The sequence below is a fragment of the Plectropomus leopardus genome, chromosome 1 (genome assembly GCF_008729295.1).
Source record: "Plectropomus leopardus isolate mb chromosome 1, YSFRI_Pleo_2.0, whole genome shotgun sequence".
Classification (NCBI taxonomy): Eukaryota; Metazoa; Chordata; class Actinopteri; order Perciformes; family Serranidae; genus Plectropomus; species Plectropomus leopardus.
Genome location: NC_056463.1, coordinates 26,135,505 through 26,158,927, shown reverse-complemented (window position 1 = coordinate 26,158,927; position 23,423 = coordinate 26,135,505). Strand labels below are relative to the sequence as shown.

Genomic DNA, 23,423 nt, shown 5'->3' with positions numbered 1-23,423 from the left:
TACCCAGGCCCCCTGCAATTACCAGCTCCCCAACAGGGGCCAAGCTGGCGCCTGGGGAGAACCGACACAGCAGAAAGGGAGGAAGAAGGAGGGAGATGGAGGGGGAGCCCCATTAAGAGGCTGAGGCAGGGTGGTGTGTAAGTGACAAATCCTAGAGGGACAAACATGGGCCGAGCATGTATTTGTGTGTATGTGTGTATGCTTGTGACTGTACAGTTTGGTGTAAGAGCTTTGATGCTAGAGAAAGAATGGCAGAAGATGGTGTTGTACTGATCACAAAGTAGAGCAGACAAAGAAGAGTATTTAGAAAATGAAAGGTAGGTAATGGATGTGTAGTGTTATAGGGCCCTTGGAAGATCTGCCGTTTTCTATTTGTCTATAAACCAACCATTAAAATGATTGAATCAATGAAGAAAGAGACTATCGACGCAATAAAGTGATGTAACGGATGTATAAGGATTTTAGGGCACTGGGGTATTGACCTGCTGAGTATACAGTTGCGTGTGCGTCAACCTGTCACCATGACCTGGCCCCTGACTCACAGGGACAGTGGGGCAGTGAAACAAGCAGCAGCACGGGGCCCCTACAACACAACACTGCTTCTTGACTGTCTGTCTGTGTGACAAACACTAACAAAGGGCCCTTTATAGAGCCGCAGACTACAGGGTAAGCTCAAAGGATGTGTAACAAGGTGTGAAAAGGAAGGGTTATCTTTTAATTATCAGACAATTAGTAATTTAGATGCAAATTGTGGCAGGCACTGTGAAATCTGAGGATGTGACCGAGCTAAACAGCAAGAAATGTTGAGGATGTCTCAGTTTGAACAGCTAAAAACCTGATTTTGTGGTTGTAATTTGGATTCGCTTACAAACAGTGGGTTAGGGAGCCCGTGCCACCTGGACTAACTGTTAGAAAAACTCTTGATATGTCCCACAGACTTCACTTTTTTCCAGGAGTGTCTGACAAAACTTATTTTTACTTATTAGTACCTACCCCTGCATTAACCCTACAATAAACCAATGATTATTGTAGGTTTGGAACAGGCACACATTTGAAATGTGTTGCATCATTACCTTTTCCAAATACTGCACTTCTATTTGATCTGTCCTCTTCCCCCCTAATCCTCCCACCATGCTTTTCATCCTTTCCACCATAAGTCATCAGATACTCCTGGAAGCCATTCCCACCCGAAATCTCATCATCCATCCAATCTGTCTTTCATCTTTCCTCCACCAATCTTTCCATCTCTCCCCATCTCCATCTCCTCTAACAGTGGGAATAGCTGTAGTGATAGTAAGCTGTGGTCCAGAAGTGGAAGGAGGTTGTATTTTTTTCCTCTTTCTCCCTGCCCACTTACACTGCACATCTACGCGGATGGACTTGATGGCAGCCACCCCCACCCCGTTGTCGGCCTTGCAGTAGTAGCGACCCCCCTGCACCCTCTGGATGCCCTCGATGCGCAGCGTCTCGTTGTAGATGGATGTTTCCTGGAACTTGTCTGATGCACTGCCCGCCGTCTTCGTCCACCGTACCTGAAGAGAGCAGAGGGAAAAGGTGAAAAAACGGTGAATTGACGAAGAAGCTGCCAGTAAAAGCAAGGTGTAGCAAGGACATAATCAGTCAAAGTGTGATAGAACAAAGTTAAGATGGAAGCAGTGAAAAAGACTACCGAGGTAGGCTTTGACATTTTATTTCCAAAAATACTTAAAAGAAAGAGTGTAAATAAAAATGTTGAAAAGCACTCACTCAAACTTCTCTCCACCCAAACAAATATTAACGTTTATGCACACAATTTGTAGTCACACCAATAAAAGTATATTTCAAAATAACATTCTGTTCTCATTTCCTATTAAAGAAAAATAAGTGTCGCATAATAATCTAATAGATGATTTAACCTTGATTGTAAATGAAACGCAGTGTGTCACTGCCTCATTTGGAAAGGTTTGAATTATACTGTCTTAACATACAAAAATTGATTGTCTGTTTCAAATATTGTAAACATTAATGCCCTCGTACTTCGGTGCGTCCTTTATGTTGGCATAGATGCAGCCAATAGATGGCACCAGACAGCGGAGTCAAAAGTTCTAAACAACAAACAAGTCAAAGTTGAAAGAGGTCGTAATAATGTACCTTTTAATGGAGGCAGCGTTGTAGATGACAGTGGTCTGTGAGGCCATTAAATACATCACAACACGTGGACAGAAAATACTTTTCACTATATTATCTATTCATTCTATTCCACCTTTTTAAAAAATGTCTGTCGTCTCCTGTGGTTGTATTTTGCTTGATCTACACTACATTGCTCTCACAGTATGTGGTGGTACTGCTCCGTTTAATCTGTAAGCTTTCAAGAAGCAAATAAGGCTGAAATGAATGCACAGTACAGACAGAAGGCTCCATTCCTGCCTGCATACATATCTAATATTAAGTTTACATGAGTTCTAAATCAATTTCTCTTTTGCACTTGTAATCACATAGTGATGTCACAGTGTACTGAGACATCTTGTAGTACATTTCAACATCACTGCAGCAGCAAGTTGAGTTGAGTTGATAAAACCTGTCTTTTCGACAGCATCAGTAATTTTTGCAAATAGCTGAAAACAACATATCGTATGTTAACATTCAGCAAGTGGCTACAGGAATCATGACTCTCATCCATTGGACATTTTGTTTGACTGTGATATGCAGCTACAAAGTACACAAAAAAAAATCTTAGTACTGGAGTCTGGCTTTGAAGAGAGTAGAGATGATTAGTGTCACCTTCAAATAGTGAGGTTTTGGCAAAAATGCATGTTTCCAAATAATCACTAAACCAATATGTTGGCTGTTTTCAAAGGAGGCATGTGAAAAAAAACAAAGTTTTCTTCACAAGTCAAGATAATATGGCATGACTAGATGATTTTGGTGAAGTATTCCTTTAACCATGACCACCATTTTTCAATGGTCTTCAAATCTGAACAAAGTTAAAATTTCAGACCAAAATGATTCCTTTACGTTAACCAAGTAGTTATTCTAAACCAAGCTATCATATTTTCCTAACCCTGACCACATTGTTTTTAAGCCTGAACTTACCAAACCATAGCATTGTCACATTTTTAAAAAAAAGTTTTATTTTTCAGCTATGACAGACAAATGACATGGTCCTGAGAGCATGATGTCACTCTGAAGGGCAGTTGAAAGGTATGTCTACATGGGGAGAATTCATTGACCTGAAGTAATAGAACAGAGTGAGGCAGACAGAAAAAGTCATTTCACTCAGCAGGTCATTAAATCTGAATAACTAGAATAAGTCTGGTCAAATTTATAAATGCAGTTATGACTTTTTTCCCCAGTGATAAAATCTCTGTCTGCTCCATAGAGTGGAAGTTAATGACACTAAGCGCCGTACTCATTGCATCCATGATGCTAAACTCAGACCATTAAGAGTTTTGACAAACTCTATATGGCTTTTTCACGCCTCAATTATCCCATCAAGCCGTGGGAATGCTGCGTGGCCGACAGCTACATGATACTTTCACTCTATTAATCAAATGCGCAAACACACACACACATGCGTTGGAGATACATGAAAGCCTGTAAACTCATCAGCACTGGAACGTTATTCTCGCTCTGTGTGTGTGTGTGTGTGTGTATACAGTCCATTAATCCCTATTAACCCTTCTGTCTGTTATCAAGCTCGACGAGACTATCAACCACGTCCTGTTGAGGAGGTCAGAGAGGATAATGGGCACAAGCCACTGATATGGCGTGTGTGTGTGTGTATGTATGCGCACATGCAAATTTTTGTGGGCATAAGTGTGAGTTTCCTGCTTTCATGCACAGTCGTCGGCTTGTGTTCCTGGGTATGTACACAGAATTGGTGGACATATTCACTCCTGCATGCGTCTGAGTGCATGTGAGTGTGAGAGTGTTGGTTAGAAAGCAGGTTATATGGATTAGCAGATTATCAGGGTCTGTGTAAATGCTCCCTGCCTGTTTATTCAGCTCTGTTTGTGGGAAGGATTTGGAGAAGGCAGACTGCCATTGATCAAACCAGCCAAGGTGAGCAATGAACCGAACCCCGTCTCTCCATGGTTTAGTGACTCCAGTTTGCATGCGCGCGTGTGTGTGCGTGTGTTGGTTGGTTGGTGTGTGTGTGTGTGTGTGTGTGTGTGTGTGTGTGTGTGTGTGTGTGAGATTGTGAGTGAAAGTGAGCATGAAGTGTGCATCTGTGTTTTCTTGCTTTTATCCTTTCTATTCAAGGATTAAAAGATGAGCAGAAATCTTACAAATTACAGACATTTTGTTTGTGCTCGCTTTAGAGTCGTTCTTAGGATGAGAGTTCAGGAAACATTAAGATTAGTTTCAAGTTCAGATGATTTTTAATAGTAAGATTATGTGATAAAGGCTTTGTAGACAGAGTGGCTGCGCTTGGGCCCCTAGGATGGGATGGCCCATGGAGAAAGCATGCTGGGCAGAAAACAGACCCTTGCAAGTGATTCAGATTGCCACCTTGGTTATACAGAAGTGTTGGGGGGGGGGGGGGGGGGGTCAGCACAAAATTGAGCATTTATTGACATAAACTATGAACTATCACACTCCCAAGAATGAGATGAATGCAAGGTCACGGTGACCTTTGACCATCAAAATCTTATCAGTTTCTCCTTGAGTCCATTGGGAGGTTTGTGCAAAATTAAAAGAAAAAGGCATTCTTGAGATATCACATTCACTACAATGCCTCTGTCCACAGCTATTACAGACGTGGAGCCATAAACATTATTAATTAAATGAATAATGTTTTGATTTTCTTTAGACTTTTTTTGTTATATACAGATATGCAATGATTATTTCTGGGTGATATGGAGGTTGATGTTGTTCAGTTTCAAGTCACTATTCGATCATGTGACAAGATGATACAATTTAGATTTGCTAGTGTGGGCAGAAAATCTGTCAAGACCGGCAAGGTAAGCACATATGCAAGCTAAGCGTGCATTTTTTTTAAACATTAAAGTGTCAGAAAGACATATTGTTGATGAAATCTATATAGGCATAAAGCTATGTGTGTGCTTTATAACTAGTAACTTGCGTGCACTTGGACCTGTCATGATAGCATGCCCTGGCTCCCATTGCAACTACCTTACGCCACTGAGCTTTGGTACGGGGGAATAATATATTCCAGTTAAAAGCAGTGTCCTCATTTTTATGTGTATATAATGAAACTTTGTGTGTGTAAAAAAAGGGGATGAGCTTAAATTTAGGATGATGTATTGCACTCAAAAGATTACAGAAAGTCAATGGAAGTGGAAGTTGCCTGAGGGCTTATAATAATACTGCTGAGTGTTGTAATATATGTGGATTGGGGGATAAAGGTTGTGCGTAAGGTCTGTAAAGGGACCAGAGCAACAAAGTGTGAGGAAAGAAAAACAGCATGAGATGGTGAGGAATATAGTAGGTAGGGAAAGGGTTTCGGAGGAAAAAAAGACTGCATGTGTAAGTGAGATATAGTTTTGTTTTTTTTTTCTGCAAGTTAGAGCAAGAATAAGAGGGAATGATATATCCAGTATCGCTGGCAGCTGTGTGATGGGGAGAGAAATAGTGCATCACGCTCAGGGCTGCTACTCCAGGAAGGCAGATGAAGCAAAATAGAGAGAGGTGATATTGCGAATAAAGGGGACATTGTGTGCTATGCAGATGACAGGCAGGCAGCAGAGGAGCCTATATCCGCCTGTGACACCGGCAGCTTAAAACCATCACCTGCGCTCTCTTTCTCTGACCTCGTTCCCTCTCCCTCCACACCTCTTTCTTCTCTCTTCCTTCAATAGACGTGTGACGCTGCTCTATTTTTTCCACTGAGGTCCCGACGGATTGGTCTGGATATCTCTGCCGGTCCTTTTTCTCTCCCTCATCTTATCCCTGTCTGGGCGCTTTTTCTCTGCCTTCCCCGCCTTTATTCCTTTACAAAGTACAGGAAAAGCCAAACACTGACTTGCCATCAGATTTTGTGTCTAAATGCACATCCATTTACACACATAAAACACACACACATATTCCCCCAGACTTTTTCCCCCACACACATGCTGGGAAATGAAGATGCTTTTGTTGAGTCAGAGCCTTTTGTAATAATAGCTCTTACATTTGGTTAGAAGTGTAATGTGAAGGGAAGGTTCGGGATCCCCTGGGATCCAGCTCGACATGAAATGCAGCAGGTTTTTGTTCGCTGTTTCTGTATTCAGCTGGGGGAGCTGTATGCTGTCTAGGACACAGATGTTTCAACAGGAGAACAGAAACAGTGCAGAGTACAGGCTTGTCAGAGTATTGCGAGGAGGAAGTTGGGGACCACTTTGTGCTTGTGGTTTTATGGGAGGGTGGGTGGATGCTGCTTTTAGGCCCAACTCAAACTGTGTTCTTGACAGGTGCACTAAAAATACTGACCAGAGCCAACCTTCCATTAGTTGTGTGAACATCATTTGCAAAAATCCCCCTTCCAACCACCACCAGTTCTACATTGAGAAATTCATTAATGCTAATAACCTGTCCTTGAATCTATCACTTTGTTCTTGTTTACACCGATACAAACGAAGGCAAGTGAAGATGTTTGAGTCTGTGTGCTGTTTGACACAAATAGAGTTAAGTACCCCCTATCGCCTAGTATTGCATTTGTTTTGAAATTCATTTCAAGATTTCACCAGGTGTTATTCAGTTGCCTTGTCTTTGAAGTTTGCAACGTTCAAACTCAGAAAGTGAAGTCAATATTGTTGGGTGAAACGCGGCTCTCTCCATTTAAGGCTTAAAGCAGCAGTCCTCTCCAGCAGCGTGCACACAGCAGCAAAGATGCTTTTGATGAGTCGTGGAATGTTTTGTGGACACCTGCTGTTTGTAAGAATCTGATAAACAGACTTTATTGCCATTGTCAACCATGTTGCAACCTGACAAGCAAGTCAACACATTCTTTGCGGTAGCTCACAGCATCTCCAGCCACAGTAAATCTGCTGTACTCCATCACACAGATGGATATTTTAACAATAGACCCTGGTGCCAGTTTATTAGGCACACACACCTTGCTAAATCCACTGCAATCCAATACACAACAGGTCTGCAATAAAACCTAACTTTATAAAGCTTATAATGTTCAGTTTTTTGGTTGAGACAGCGGACAAAATATTAGATACCGCTTTCAATACCCAGCAACAAAAATGATGGAGCTGAAACAATAGCTCTCTGACAACAAATGCAACATTATGAGCTTCTTAAAGTTGGGATTTATTGCAGAACTCTCTTGGATTTAGCTGTTTGTGTATCTAGTAAACTGGCAACAGATTCCAGCTTCGAATCAGTAAGTCGTTGTCGACTTGCAGGGATAGAGGGAAGGACAGCTAGTTATGTATGAGAAATATGGATGGGAAATGATAGAGAAGAGAAACAGTAAAAGGTATGTGCTTCTTTAGGTGTTGAGGGAGAAGAAGGCTAATGTGTGTCAACGACACCGACAGGTGGCCTGCAGCTGTCTATCTAAACACCTCTCTCCCTCCACTCACTCTCTTTTCAATATGTGTGTGTGTTAGGTCAGATGTGTTTGGTAGATGTTTCTTTAACGTCTCTCATATATCTCACCTCCCCTTCACACGCACGCACGCACACACACACGCACACGCACACATACACACACACACACACACACACACACACACACACACACACACACACACACGTCCCCCCCCTCTCCTGATCTGTCTCTGAGCCTCTCACTTCTCTCAGAGTGACACATCCCAACAGGATCTAGCAGACATGGTCCAATGACTGTCAGACCCTTTTGCCCCGCTGTCTTAACTGGAAACTGTCAACACTATGCAACAACAGATGAGAGACCTTAATGCTAAATTAATATTTAGCCCAAAAAAGGGAGGTTGTAATGGTTGTTCACATCTTGCTCTTTATGTTAATTTGCCATCAATATTCAAAACATCTCTCACAAATAATAAAAAATAATGCAGACAGCCCTATTTGATCCAGAATTATAAGGAAGCAGCTAATGGACTGGAAGAGTCACCCATCCAGTGCTTCACACTCCCATTTTTTACGTTTACATTTCTACCTCAGCAATCAAGGGACTAAAATCAGCCTGGCTACATTACATGTTACATTGGTAACACTTGATGGTAAGGGTACATGGATTACCATAAATTCAAAAAACATGAACTCAATAATGTACGTTTTAAAGCTAGAACAATATGTAAATTAATGCAACAACTGTCTACTAAGCATTGGAATCATTTTGATTTTTGGAGGTATGATGTTCCCCTCTTCTTAAAAGGCAAGTCAGCACTTAAAGGGACAAACAGGCTCGAAAACTGACCAGTCACAGCAGTGCACATGTAATCTGGCGAATTCCAAATGTTCTAATTATGATTAACTGAGCATTACCTTACGAGGCTTGAAATACTGCATATGCGCATTTGAGCTGCACAGAATTTTAAGCTCTACATGTACCAGTGCATGACTCCAGGCATGGTCAGACGTGTGAAATTAACGTTGGCTAGTATTTCCCCCCTCGTTCACTTCAGTTCAGTGCAAGCAAATGGGTGAATAAAACATTTGTTTCCAGTAACAAAGCCAATTTGGATCTGAGCATTACATGGAGTTCAACTTTGCTGAACTTTGACTGGCCAAGTCACAGCCCCAGCCAGCAGTAAAGAAGCATGTGTGGTCGTCCCCGCTCGACTGTCATTGGCTGCAGTTCTCAGAGTAAGCCAAGATGGAGGAGACACTGATTGTTACCTTGTCAAACCAGCCATGAAAAAATAATGCCCTACATGAGAGATGCTGCTTGCTGGCAGTGAGTTAGAAGACAGGCATGGAACGTGAGAAAATGGAAAATTAATAAATAAATAAATAAATAAATACATATCTCAATATTTATTAGCAAGCTAGATAACATAGCACGAAAATCCCCTGGATAGACGATGGTCACTTGCCGGTATTTGCTCACAAGTGACCGTAGCCTCAAGCCACTGACACTTTTAACATGCTCTCAAGCTACACGTACATTTTCTCACGCAGTGAAAAATAATGTTGCGGTGCAAAAAGGACACTGAGCACACAGACAGACGAGACAGATCAGCACAGTGCAACTGCAGCGGCATTAAAAAAAAACTGTGTCAAGCCAGCCAAGGTGAAGTTAGTTTTAAGTTGGATATGTGTTCCGTATGCAATGATGTCTTCTTGCTCAGTTTCATCAAATGTATATATGTACGTAAATTCCTGATAGTTTATGGGGTACTACTTGAATGAATATATACTTTTCTGTGCATGAAGTCATACATGATTCACGATAATTTATGTACCCGTACCCTTAAAATGTTACCACTACATCTCCTTGTTTTGTGGACCAAGACTGCAGTGTTTGTATTCAATTTCCATCAACCACAGAGAAAATACTGCTGTGAAAAGTTAAATCCTTCCTTGTCTGACATCACTGTAAGCAATGCTTAGCTTGCAAGCCTGCCCCGCTCTAAACCACTGCTGCTTCCTGGGGTGTTACAGAGCTTGAATCCTTTATATTCCCTCTCAGTAACTCACCGAGAGCTTGCTAGGCCTGCCTTCTACAATTTTTCTAACTCTTTTCTTGATGTAACGCCAGCGGAGTTGACGATACAGTGCTTTATCCATCCAACTGGCTCACTTACCGTGAATAGGCTTAAGATGGTAATCCTGTTATCGGGGAATACTACTTGGCACGGACGCAGACCCACACACACACACAGACGCTATGACATACACAAACACATGCGTAAGCACACAGGATGCAACATCTGAGGGAAAGTGTGGGAGCGGAAAAGAGAGAACAGGCAGAAATGACAAAATGACAAAAAGAGGAGCAGTGCAGGTTGATAATGGCAGCTTGAACAGATACTGAGGTGTAATGGCTCCCGCTTTGCTTTAGAAACAATGGTTAAACTGAATGACTTAAAGTGACAAGGTGTAGATGACATACAGTATAAGACTAAATAAAGTTGCTCATGGAAATATCCATTGTAATTATCTGTCACTGAGAGAAGAGACTGGGGTATAGAGTGAAGCAACTGGGAAGAGAGGAAGGATAAATGGATGGTTAAAAGAGTAAGAGAATAAAGTGAGCAATAAATATAATTTCAAGCATCGCTGCCTGAATGGCCGTTGCTTTGCTGATTCATGGCATTATGTGGGAAGCTCAGGGGAAAAGAGCAAAGAAGGAGAAATGTGTGGGAACAGGTGAGTCAAAGAAATAAAGGCACAGAGTTTTCTTTCTTACTTTTCTTTCATCTCAAAATGAATTTAAAAATGTGGGAGAATAAAAGAGGTAGGTGAGGAGAAACTATCAGTGAAAGGGTGTAATGGAGAGGAGGAGAGAGCTGTTACTGTGAGAAAAAGAAGAGAGGAGAAGGCAAAGCAGGGGAGGGAGAAGGGGAGCACAAAAAAGGGTTAAGTGACATGAACAAATTTGGGAGCAAATAAAAGTATAACCAATAAGTGAGAAAAGCAAAACTAAACAAAGATTATAGCAGAAAACAGGAGGGAGCACAGAGCAGACATTTTAAAGAGCCAAATAAGAGGAAAAATGAGGTGAAAAGATGAGATGAATGTATTCATATGTCAGTTAAATGGTATTTTCATGATGTAATCTCCATTTATTAACTATGGCCTGTTTAAATGTCTAATCAATAGCCTAGGTAATTGACAGGACTACTTTAGGCAAGTAGCGTAACTGGATTATTGTCAATATGAACATAATTGATTTCACATTAGTAAGCTCTTACATACGTCATTCAATTCAACTCTATGTGAATAAAACTGAGCAGCAGTTGCCACCAGGCTGTTTTTTTTGTTATGTTTTTTTTTGTACACACATCAGAGTTAAACACCTTCCACCCCTCGGTGCAGAGATCACACAGTAAAAAGTTCAATCAAAATGACTCATTGATATTGAATACACCATCCCTCACCCTAACCTTGTCATACAATACGAATGTCTTTCTGCTCTTACTGCCTGTGTAATATGAGAGCAAGGCTGCGATGAAATTACACGAAGCTGAAGAATCATCAGAATTTACGATAATGTCCTAATCTATAAAAGCATCTATGATATGTGCTCTTATGTGTTCATGTTGATGGTGATGTTCACTATGTTTGTAAGCATGGATAATAATTAATTTAAGGGTGCAGGTTTGGTTTCAACCTTTGGGACGGACACGTATGAAACTGGGTTTTGGGGTCTTCAACCCTTGGTGGAAATGTCTTTCATTCTGCCAAAATAAAAGTCATGTTCTGAGGAAGACGAGTGTAGCATCTTCCCTGGATGAGAGAACATGACACTTAGCTCAACAAATGTTTTCCATTGCTTGTTCGAGAAAGACACCTGATTTTTAAGCATATTCAGATATTCTACTCATTTGCCCTCTCCAAGTTGAACAAAACAAACAACATTTACATTTTTTTCATTGGAAGGGTTCACTGAGCATTTCCTTGAACATTAGATTGCTTGTGTGTGAATACAACAAACCACTGCGTACAAAATTAGCAGACATAGACAGCTCTCTCCGAACGGCCCAGTGTCTACAGCATCAGCAGCAGTGTCAGCCGCAACCTTACACGCTCCGCCCATGTTGGATGTGTTTGTTGTAATGAGCAATGGCTAATTAGCACAAGCATGGCATGAGATGGAGAAATCTGAGCCCTTGCTTTTATGTGTGTGTGTGTGTGTGTGTGTGTGTGTGTGTGTGTGTGTGTGTGTATGTGTGTGTGTGTAAAGAAGATGATGTCATTGCTGAGTGGCATCATGATGCTGTGCAATTAGAAACAGAAGGAGGGAGGGGTGTAAAGATCAACTAGTATGTTTCGGAAAACCAATAAAAGAGTCATTGATTTTCCTACATTGATATATAACCATTGATCTGACAAACACAATATTACACTTGATCAGATCACTGTAAACTTAAATTTCAAACGTTTGTACTGGACAAACATTATGCATTACATGTTTCAAGCTAGCCATGTAACATACCGATACAAACTATGTTAAAATCTCAGAATATCGATCAATATCTCTGTTTCTCAGTTTCTGTCTAGCCACTATTCAATATAGAGTCTTTTTTTCCAACTTTGTGAACACAGATATTTAGACATCACCTTTATTATTTTTAACCTCAGAGAGGAGCTTGTCTGAAAAGTACAGTGCGTTGCCACGGCAGCAGACACTCCAGAGACAACATACAGACAAGGCATAGAGTCCAGCACAGACTTGACCCCCCAGACTCATCACCAGCGATATTAAGTGTTTTTGTTTTTCTTTCAAGATCGAATTTGATTCTGTCTTTGTTTTCTCCCACCGTCTCAACCAGTCGAGGACACAGATGCAAAAACTTGCTTGCACGTCTCACAGACTCATCTGAAGTAGTTTGGATTTGTTGTGTTTCTCTTTGAACTAAATTGTGAAGTAAAGTGATATTCACACACAGCACAAAAGCTACCTTTTAAAGTCACATTCATCAAACGTTGGATAAGTGATTGCAGTGAAAAAAGTGGACTACCCTGCTAATGCCACCAGACACTTCCTCGTGACATAAGACAAACAACAGCAATTCCTCCGCCTTTTAAGGCCTTTACACACCAGGGGTGGCTTTTGCACCACAAATAAAGGTACAAACCAATCTTTTGCAAAACAACATATTTCTTGTGTCCCAACTGTATAGTCTATGATTCGAACCAAGATGGCAAACTTTATTACACCTTTTAACCATGACAGAGGCAACACATAATTGATCCACTCCCTCTTTTGTCATCTTTCCCAATAAAAGCCTGTTCACCAGAGGGAATTTAAATTCACTCAGAGTGTTTTGCTGTAAGGCAACTCAACAAATAGTTCAGAATCCTGTTCTTAGCACTGATCGTAAGTATGCCAAAGAAAAATTATGCACCACAATTTGTATTACCCATGTAATCATGAGCCAGTAATTTGTGTTTCACACACCTATTGTGAAGGCAGCAATCACACAAACAATGTGCTGACGAGAGTGAAAAAGAGTATGTATGTATGAGTAAGTATGGGCATATGTAGGTAGGTTGGAGTGATAGATCGGTCAGATAACGCATGACTTTCCCTCAGGAGATCGGTGTCCTGAACCATTTGAAACCTAGGGAACTTTGGGTTATTTTAGGGTACGTCATCACCATGTTTCTTTTCCTAAGCTTAACCTATCTAATTTACTAGCCTAAACCGGGGGTCTCCCACACATCTGTTTGTGGCAGCCTGCCATGATCAAAACATCTACAGCCACGTATTGATTTTATAGTTTGGGATCTAGACTGTTCAGTAGGAGTGCTATTGGAATATTTCGGCCATTCGGTTATGCATCACACCACACTCTTGGAGTTCAGAGCATAAATTGGGCACAAACGGAGCTGAAAAATGCCAGAAACAGTAAAAGTGAAACTTCTTCTCTCATCCATAGATATGATCAGCTCTGACCAGCCTAACAGATCAGTATTGAGTGTTGAGAATGTAAAGTCATTCTTGGTGTGCTAATTCATTATGTTTCATACAAACTGTTGTATGTGTATTTTCACCAGATAACACACATCATTGGAGGATACATACAGTTGTTCAGGCTTTACAGCAGCATATCTCAAACAGACTGCCCAGATGTTGCTCTGGGTCAAAAGGATACAAGTAGTTTTCTCCTCTGTCTCCTCAGATGTGGAGCTAGCCTCCACAGAAAGACCTTAGTGAGTATTTTACCATTGCATTGTTTATTTGTCACAGCCCTGGTTGGAAAAGACCTTAAGACATGGAAAGGGGCAACAGTATTATCTCTGTCTATGCCACATTTTGCTGTATCTACTTATATAAAAAGCACTTCTGTGTATATCTTAACAACAGAATGACCTTCCAAAACACGAAATGAACAACAATGCTTTTGTGTGCAGCACACTGTGTACACACGATGCACATGATATGGATTGCACATGTTCCCTCTCCTCCTCTATTGAAAGCTTGAATTCATGGAAAGAGCTTCTAGGTAAACTTCATATAATTATTTTCGTCTGTTTACATTCTTCATCCCAATTTGCACATCATCAGGCTGCTCACCCTCATGCCTTAACCCTGTCTGTCCCTTGCACAGCGCTGTGCTCATCCCGATATTCACCGGGAAAAAGCACAGCGCTTTTTATTTAAGTTTTTCTCACTCTTCCACTTTCTACATCTTTAACTTGTGCTGTTTTTCTTCTTCTAATTAACATTCATACTCTCAAACACACAAATGTATATACTATTTCATATGGTTGTGGGTGTATTATGTTGTTTTGAAGCATTTGTCTTCTTATGGTTTTAAAAGGAGTCGTATCATCAAAGAGAGTCAAATGTATCTCCCCCCGCTTTCTCTTTCTAGAGTATATAACATTTTTGTGCCTGATGTTCTTATTGTTTTATTCCACCAGCATACTGTATATCCCTGACTTGTCTCCTTTATCACATATTTATTTTACCCAAAGCTTCCTTCATTTGCTTCCATGTTTGATTTTTCAGAGAAAACCTAGAAGATAAAAAAATTGTTCAGTTGCAACTTTAACCTCTTCTCCCCGGTTGTCTAGTGACCCCACACCTCTTTAACCTTTTCCTACCACGCTTGAGCTTCTTCTTCTACTCTCTTCTACCTCTTCTTTCTGTCTCTCCATCCAGTTAGGGGTCGGGCAGTGACCTTGTTTGTGTCTAGGTCGTGTTCCCGCTGAGTGCCTGTGCAGCCTCGTGCTGCCACCCGATCAGCCTTGCTTTCAGCCTCACTATCGATCGCCTTCCACTCACCCCTCAAGGACGGAAATCCAAACCCATATTCCAAACCGCAGCCCTCATCTCCCCGACCCTCCCTCCCTCTATCCCCTGCTTCTTTCTTTTCTCTGCCTCTCCACTTTTCTCTTCTATGGCTCTCTCTACCTTCTCCTCTCTTATAGAATTCATCACACACACACACACACACACACACCACACGGTTCTCAAGGTTGCAATGACCAGCAGACCCATGAATAAATAATAAGGAGGTAGGAATCACTTTCAGAAAAACCATTTACTCTCCTATTGTGTTCTTGAAGAAGCCATGTGAGTGAGTGTGAGTGTGTGCGCGTGTGTGTGTGTGTGCGCTTGTGCCTATGTGTGTATGCGTAACAAGAAAAGCTTTGTGAGCGAGACTACAGTGCTTTGTTAACTAAAAGCCCCGCTGTCCCTAGAGTTAACTTGAACGGTGCTACAAGCACCTTTGAGGTGACCTCTAACACTAAGGTTTCTTCTTGTCTTTCTTCCTTTCTTTCTTTCCTTTTTTCTTCAAGTAGTCTTAAAATAAAGAGAAATAATCAATGTACTGTAGGAAGAAATCCTTGCATATCATTGCCTCAGCCAACTGCCTCCTGTTTTCAAACTCTGTACTGAAATGCTTAAAATTTCGTAAAGTGGTCTATGGTAATATTTGTCACAAGAAAGAGAAAAATATAACACCTAGGTTTGAACCAGCAGTTTCTTGCTGCAAAAATATGCACACAAAATTGACTTTTCCCCAAACCAAGCTGCTCCTTCAAGTGAACTAACTGTTTCTGACTTGATGTATGGCTTGTTGCAGTTGGTCTGAAGTATGGAGAAGATAGAGGAGGGAGAAAGCCTAGAGAAAAGGGGGCAAGGAATGGGGAAATTGGGAAAGCCAGACAGGGACAGGAATGAAGAGAAAAAGATCAGTTTGGAAGAGAGGAATAAGACAAGGGTGAGAGAAGAGCGGAGAGAACAAAGACATGCAAAGAGATCCGTGGTGAGGGATGGGAAGAGTGAGACAGAGAGGGAGGCCAAGACAGAGAAAATATGAGGGAAAAGGCTGCAACAAAAAGAGGAAGAAAAAAGGCAGACACAGAAAGACAGAGAGAGAAATGATTAGATTTCTCTCTCCTCTGTATAGATCAGGGCGAGAGCTCCCTTTTCAATCCAATCAAGCTCAGGCAAAGGTAAACAATCAGTCTTGATAAAGGATTGGATAAATCCTCAATCAGACTCATTCTCAGTAAAGCAGCTATTTATTGGGCCGGCCTCACATGGCTAAATTGGATCCTCCTCCCTCTGAGAGAGGTTACGAGAGAGAGAAAGTGGATGGAAAAGTCTACATCATTTCAGTCCGAGAAGGCGTGGATTAAATTTTTGGGAGCAAAACAGTCTTTGCATTACAAAATAATACACACTCTAAAAGTCTTTTTCGGTAATACATCTCGACTCAAAATGCAAGAGAAAATCCACTGCCAATCACAACTCATACATCATATTCCTATGATCTTAAATAGACCCATCAAAATGTGGGACACGAGCAGCTCTATCCCAGAGCTAGAAACCAAAGACAGATAAAAGATCCCGAACTGCTATGAAACAACTTATCTGATTAATAAAATATTACAGTGAGCTCTAATGTCTTTAAAAGGCTGTGTGGTCCGCTCTGCAGTGGGTGTGTTTATCAATAAATGTATTAAAAAACGTTGTCGGCACAAATTTGTAAGCGCATTGTTTCTCTGAAGGGTGAATACAGAGTGCATTATGAGGACATTCACGCTAAACTGGAGTACATCCATAAATAATAACAAAGCAGCCAGAAGACTTGAACATCTTGTGTGTCTGCCAGCACCTTGAGGCCAATACAAACTTCTCAGTGCAGATGGAAAAAAAGGAGACATGGTTCACTTTGGTAGCTCTTCAACTGTTGTATTTCTTTTTCTTGTTCTTGAGGAGAATCCATGAGTACTCTTGCTCCAAAATAAGAAGAAAACTAGATTATTTTGATATCCCTCTGCTTTAAAGATACTGACCATTCTGCTTTACATATTTATCCTTCAAGACGTTGGTTTGGGTATATTGTTAAAATGACGACTTTCATGTATGCAACATATTTGTCAGACGTCAATGTTAATTTGCTCAGTTATATCAAGAACCTTTGCAAAAATTACAGACTGAATGGACAGATATAAATCATATGTATGAGTCACCCAATTACAACATACTAAGCATCTAGTCAGCACAAGGAAGCAACATCCAATTCAGCAAAAACAAATTCTATCTAACCACTCAAGTTTGAGTCATGAATTTAATTCTTTTGACGCATGAATTGATGTAAGCTTCCTTTAGGTCAATGTCACAAATTACTTTCACCCCAAGGCCCCCTGAGCTTCCTGGTTCCGGTATGTTGTCGTCATTCTGAATGTGAATCAAACAGCACTGAAAGGCTTGAAAAGCTTTATTCACATTCACGTTGATAAAAATATGATTTAAAAAAATTACGTCAGAAACTAGAACTTTGTGCAATGACAGGACACTGTGTAAAGAAGAGGAGGTATGGACAGCTGTGAGGATGGATGAAGGAGAGCTGGGGTGACAGGGATCAGGTTATCAATACAGCCAATGGAGTGCAGTGGAAACACTGTAAGCCCAATGGGACCAACTGCAGAATGCTGCAGTGTGCTGCATAAGCAGAAGCAGTGGGACAGAGGTCAGCACACTCACTGTTTACTTCAGTTCTGCTCTACTTTATTCTGTTCTAGCTCGCAGGCTAGATAGACAGATGCCTATCTGGCTTCTCTACTTATTGTGTGTGATTGTTCTTTTCTGAGTTTTTGGCAGATTTGGACACCTTGAGTCGTAGAAGTTTTAACCAACCCATAGAGAGTGGTCTGGTCTTGGTCTTTCTTGGTTTCAATCCCTCAGAGTCTTAATCTTGTCTTAGTCTCAATACACTCCGTTCTTGGTCATGACTTGGTCTCTGTTTAAATGTTCTTGAGTACAACACTGCCACTTTTCTCTTCTATCATGCATTGCTACTATTGCTCAACATGCACAGAGCAGCAATGCATAAACTGGTTAGGATGTACTAACACATACACACGCACACACACACACCATTATCTTGACTTTGAATCGTTCTTTCCTTCTTTCCTCTTTATCACAAGTAGCATCAACATTTTTTCCCTCTTATCTCTTCTCACTGTGTCTTCTTCATTCCTCTAGAGCAACCACAATCTGTCATCATTCGATTTCTCTTTTATTGTCCTTACATTGTTTTATCCTGTTGTCATTATCTGATCAATCTCTCTCTCTCTCTCTCCTCCTGAATGTGTATATACATTCTACCAGAAAATCCTCTCCTTGACAACACTGACACATGTTGCCACATGTTGTCGTTTATATGTGCTGCACTCAATAAAAACCTTCAGTAATACAGCATCTTGTCTGTTTGAATCTATTTTTACATATGTACTGACATGGGCCAATTAATGTTTGTGTGTCATTGACAGATATAATCTCCAAGGTTTTAAACTTTCATTAGGTTTCATATTTGATGTATAGTGGATGTAAAAAAACAAAACTGTGGGCTATTCAATAGTTTTAAATGTATACAGTATAAAATCAGAAAGCGAAATGGGATTTATCAGAAAAAATGTTCTGTCATCTGGTATTTTTTCTATCACCATGGCAATAGGTGCTTATGTTGTTCAATAAAATGTGTTTGCATTATATTGTTGGTTGCTTTCCTTGCAGCAGTCAGTGTCACCATTGTTTGATGAATTATTTCAGTGTCAAAATTAAGAATAATTAACTCACGGTGCACTTACTATATTTTCTCAGCTTTCTGCTGCATCATGCTGTCTTCATCAGCAAATCAAATTAGTTCAGCGGTCATCTGACACTGTGATATCACATAATGACATCTTGTCAGATAACACCTGAGCCAGCCTGACATGCTGACAAAGACCTTGAGTTGTGGTTAAAAGCCCTGGAAACAACTAGTAAGTGGACATTGATTAGGATTAGTTTGTCACTATCAATCCTAAAAAGATTTAAGAATTAATTTCTGTATGCAAAAAAACAATTCAGGTCATTTTTAAAATTTTTTTTTTAAAGTTTGTGCACACACCATTAAGTCTTACGGCACACCATAAAGTCTGAAACAAGTTCAGAACCTCAGTTTGCCTTTTTAAAATTGCATACATTTGATCTGGTCATCTTTGGTTCCAAATGGCAATTATATGAGTGCACTTGAGAACAATACATGACATACCCTGTTGTAATCACTTTTGTGAGCTGCATTTTCAGATACTTGACATTGATTGACATTGACAGGCTCTTCTGTGTATCCTTCCGCTCTCATCCTCTCAGAAAATAACTAAATGTAGTACTTATTTTTTCAGTTTTGCCCAATTGACTCTTTATAAAGTCATTGGGCCAAATGTCAATAAAACATTTGGTCTCGACTCATCGTCCTCTCCCCATGTGCTACTTCTGCTCATTTTTTTATGTCTCTCTCTCTCTCTCTCTCTCCCTCTTTCTCTCTCTCTCTCTCTCTCTCTCTCTCTCAACCACACACGGAGTTATTTCTTAAAGAAGCTGTGACTCTTGTATGACATGATGATAGCCTGCCAGGACTTACTGTAAAGTCGAAACCAAAAAAAGGCTTTTTACACTACAAACAAACTGGACCATAATATTGTTTGATCCGAACCACGACCACCTCTTTTTGTCGAACAAAGGCTCAGCTGTTGGGTGTCCAGACTGAGGTTTCAAACCTAGAATTTTGGTCTGGATCCAAGTGAAAAGTCTGGCAGTCCAGTGCAAAATACATAAAATTTGTTTAATTTTAGAGAGGTGATGACGATGGAAATACATTGATTCATTTGAAAAACATACATGATTTGATTTACTTGATCTGCCTCTGACCCTTTAAGTGGAAGATTCAATTAAAGATTATTATGAAGATTACTCAGTTGATTTTTGTTTTCTTCACATTTGATCATATTAAATGAATTTATTCTTGAAGGCCCACTGCTTTAGACTAGTGGTGGAAATCTTTTTCAAATAATAAAAAAAATTGAGCTGACCCTTACACCCATGTTTTGCTCTTCAGTGTTGATGAATTAAGAAATGTTGTCTCAACTTCAGTTTTCCTGTCCGATGGCATTAGGTTACCAAAATGTTTTCACTGCTGCAGCTCTTTGCCTTCGTCTGTTATCTGCTTCTTTGTCTCTGTCTGCCTTTGTTTGTTAGTGTGTGTCAACATACACGTTTTCTCACAGACAGACATGCAAACGTAGACACACATACACACACACACTCACTCATCCAATGCCTCTTTGCCAGAGGCAGTGTAAGTCTTGCTTGTGCGCACACTATATATAATTTACATTCTGACAATGTGACCAATGTGATCATTATTCAAAATACACTACCACCTCTGACCCAAAGAACAAGCAATCACTGACGCAATTTCCTACATCTTTGAACTGCTCCGGGGAAATGAAGTTCTGTAGTATGTTATGTGTTTTTCAGAGAACGTTTTTATGATGATTATTATTCCAGTGTCGGTCAAAATAAAAGTTTTATTTAAGTTGGTCTTTATTTGGTTTAGGGCATGCAGCCTGTAAATGTGGTGTGTGTGTGTGTGTGTGTGTGTGTGTGTGTGTGTGTGTGTGTGAGAGAGTGAAATAGCCAGAGCAAGATGGATGGATCAAATGAGAGAGAAATGACAGCCACAGTTAGTACAGGCAGGTTAGGTCAACAGTTCGGTTTGCAATTAGATTTCGCAGCTACATATAAATGATTAGTTTGCAGCTGCAGCTTCACACAAGCAAGCTGCCTCTTACACAAATGCACACACACACACACACACACACACACACACACACACACACACACACACACACACACACACACACACACACACACACACGCACACACACACACACAGACAGAGTGGATACACACATAAACAGAAACAGAAGAAAACAAGGCCTAGACACAGGCGCTGTTTTATTCATACTGATGTGATGCCAGTGGACATGCACCCGTGAGGAACACTGCTTTTCTCACCTCACACACTCCCACACAAATACACACAAAACACACAATCCCACTGCAGTCACCTCAGTTCATTCTATATCTAGCTCTGGAAGCTCAAACACACACACACAAACCAACACCACATGCACACGCACTCACAGAGTCCCTGGTCCAAAATGTTTTGCTGGAGTTCAACCCAGGAAGCCAGATGTGTCCACTATTGGCTGAGTCTACTGCTGTGTGTGTGTGCGTACATGTGTGTGTGCGTGCATGCGTGCGTGTGTGTGCGTGCGTGTGTGTGTGTGTGTGCGTGCGTTAGCTGATTTGATTGTATGTCTGACTGCATGCATGTACATTTCTGTGTGTTTAACATGCACATTCAAAGTCTGCACGTGCTTTAATGCACTTGTATATAGAATATGTCTTTATAAAAGAAAAAAGGCTATTCTCTTTTTTTAAACCAACTATTGGGCTCCACTCCAAACGTGTGCAATCCTGTCTGAGCTGTTGTATAATAGCATTTGTTCTTCTTCACTTCTTTCCAGTGTTGCTAAAGAGGACAGAAGGAAATCCAGAAGCTCGCTGAAGTGGACAGCAAATAATTTCATACTGTTGTGCATTGAGTTTTTACCTTCAGACATAATCTTTCTTGTGTCTTGCATTTTAATTGTGTATGTCATATACAAAAGACCCGCTGGTGCACAGTTAGCCTCGCTAAAAGGCAACATGTAAGTAAATTGTAACTGTTAAGAGCTGCAAGCACACATTTAGCTCACCAGCTGTTCTGGGGAATTAAACCTTAAGTCACTGTCATCACTGTCAAAATCCTGAGCTACTGCTGCGCTTATTCATCGTTCTGTATCATGTTAACCCAGAAATACTGAATGTGTCAATAACAACACAGTGGACTCAGTTACTGTAAGAGCAAACTGATATCAAACTGAAGCCGGGTATGATTTCAGTTAGTGCCACTGTAAAGTGAATAAAGAAGGAGATGGTGTGACTCAGCACAAACAGAAGAACAGTGACACTGTAAACATGACTAATGACTTGTGGATGTGTCGTATCATTTATGCCAGCCAGGCCAGCACATGTTTTGTAACTGATGCTCGTCAGAGAATATGTCCATGTCGCCTGCAGCCTTTTTAGTCACCAGCATGTTTTGCCCCAACATACCTGCATATAAACAGGCACGCCATGTAACCAGATTAAAGGAGGTGTTCAAGCATTACAGCAACATCAACAGCTTGATAGGACCTCGGGCTTTGCTATATTTGTGTTAGGAAATGAGGACAGAGGTATTAACTTGAATGTCAGACATTCATTAACAATCTAGCAAGATTTAAGTAGGAGAGGTCTGTAAATTCCAAATGTTTTAAAGATAGAAGTGGGCCTGAGTGCTGACTAATGCTTATTGATGACATCATTGCCTAAGTCTCCAACTTTGATTGGCTAGAGAATGGATGGCTGGCAGATGCTGATTTGGGATAAGTGCAAGGCTTTTAGGTTCTATTTTATGGCATTCTACAATTTAATTGTGAAACCACACTGAAATTATGTTTAAATACAATATTTTTTTCTCAGGTGGCTTTATGACACCAGGCTGACTAACCAATTTAATAAATCTATTTAAAATATGTAAATGTCTATGTGTGTTACTTAAGCAAAATTGTGAAAACGCTCCATCATCCATTCAAACATCAGTTGCCATGTTCAGCTACTAATTGCAGAGTTTGTAGCATGTTGGATTGTTGACAAGTTGTGTTCACTGTCGCCACAAACATAATTGTTCTAGTGTCCTTGAGCACCTAAGAATCTCAAAGCCTACCTGCTTACTCGGTGAAAGCCTCTCTGAATAACAGGATTAGCATCAACATGTATGTCAAACAGTCCATTAACAAATGGCACACACACTTTTCTCAGCAGGTGGTTTGGGAGTTTACCTGTGGTCGTGGGTGTCCTTTAACAATACACTGCAACACAAGTGTGTCTCCTTCTTTGATGGTGTAGATTCTCTCGCTGATGTTATCATCCTTGACGTTACACGCCGCGCCTGAGTGCACGATCTGGGCGTTGGCTGGAGCTGTGAGTGAACGCATGGACACACACACATGCAGAGACAGGCATGTAGCCATTCGGACAAACACACACAGAGACACAAAGGGAGAGAAACCATATTACATATTTAGTAACGTCTCTGCAGCAAGAAAAAAAGGTCACTGTCTTGTGGGTGTATGTGTAATACTAGTGCTAGTATCGATGACTCAGATAAATAAATATATCACATTACCCCTGCATCTGCATGAACAAGGCCTTTTGCAAAAATGCTGGAGTGGTACGTGTGTCAGTGTTTGATGAGAGATGCAGGCTTTTATTGGGAAACTGAAACTTTGGTGTCCATTAGAGGGTCAAAAGGCTGATTCTTGCTTTTGTCTTGTACAGTACAGAGTGTGCATAACAACAGTCATAAGTTAAGCGCTCAAAAGCTCAAGTTTAATGAAGTCTTGGTTGTAATTTACGTCAGATGTGCTATATCAGTTTTGAGGCATGCCAGATTGTGCAACCA

The 23,423-nt window shown here is 40.7% G+C and overlaps 1 protein-coding gene across 1 annotated transcript in view; it reads right to left on the bottom strand.

The window, feature by feature from the left end:
- Nucleotides 1–23,423, bottom strand: part of LOC121943399 (MAM domain-containing glycosylphosphatidylinositol anchor protein 1) — a 203,372-nt gene that overhangs the window by 124,226 nt on the left and 55,723 nt on the right. The window contains exons 3-4 of the mRNA XM_042486927.1: nucleotides 22,801–22,940; nucleotides 1,358–1,532 (exon numbers count right to left, since the gene is read on the bottom strand). Coding sequence (XP_042342861.1) covers nucleotides 1,358–1,532; nucleotides 22,801–22,940 — 315 coding nt within the window. The remainder of the gene's footprint in view (nucleotides 1–1,357; nucleotides 1,533–22,800; nucleotides 22,941–23,423) is intronic.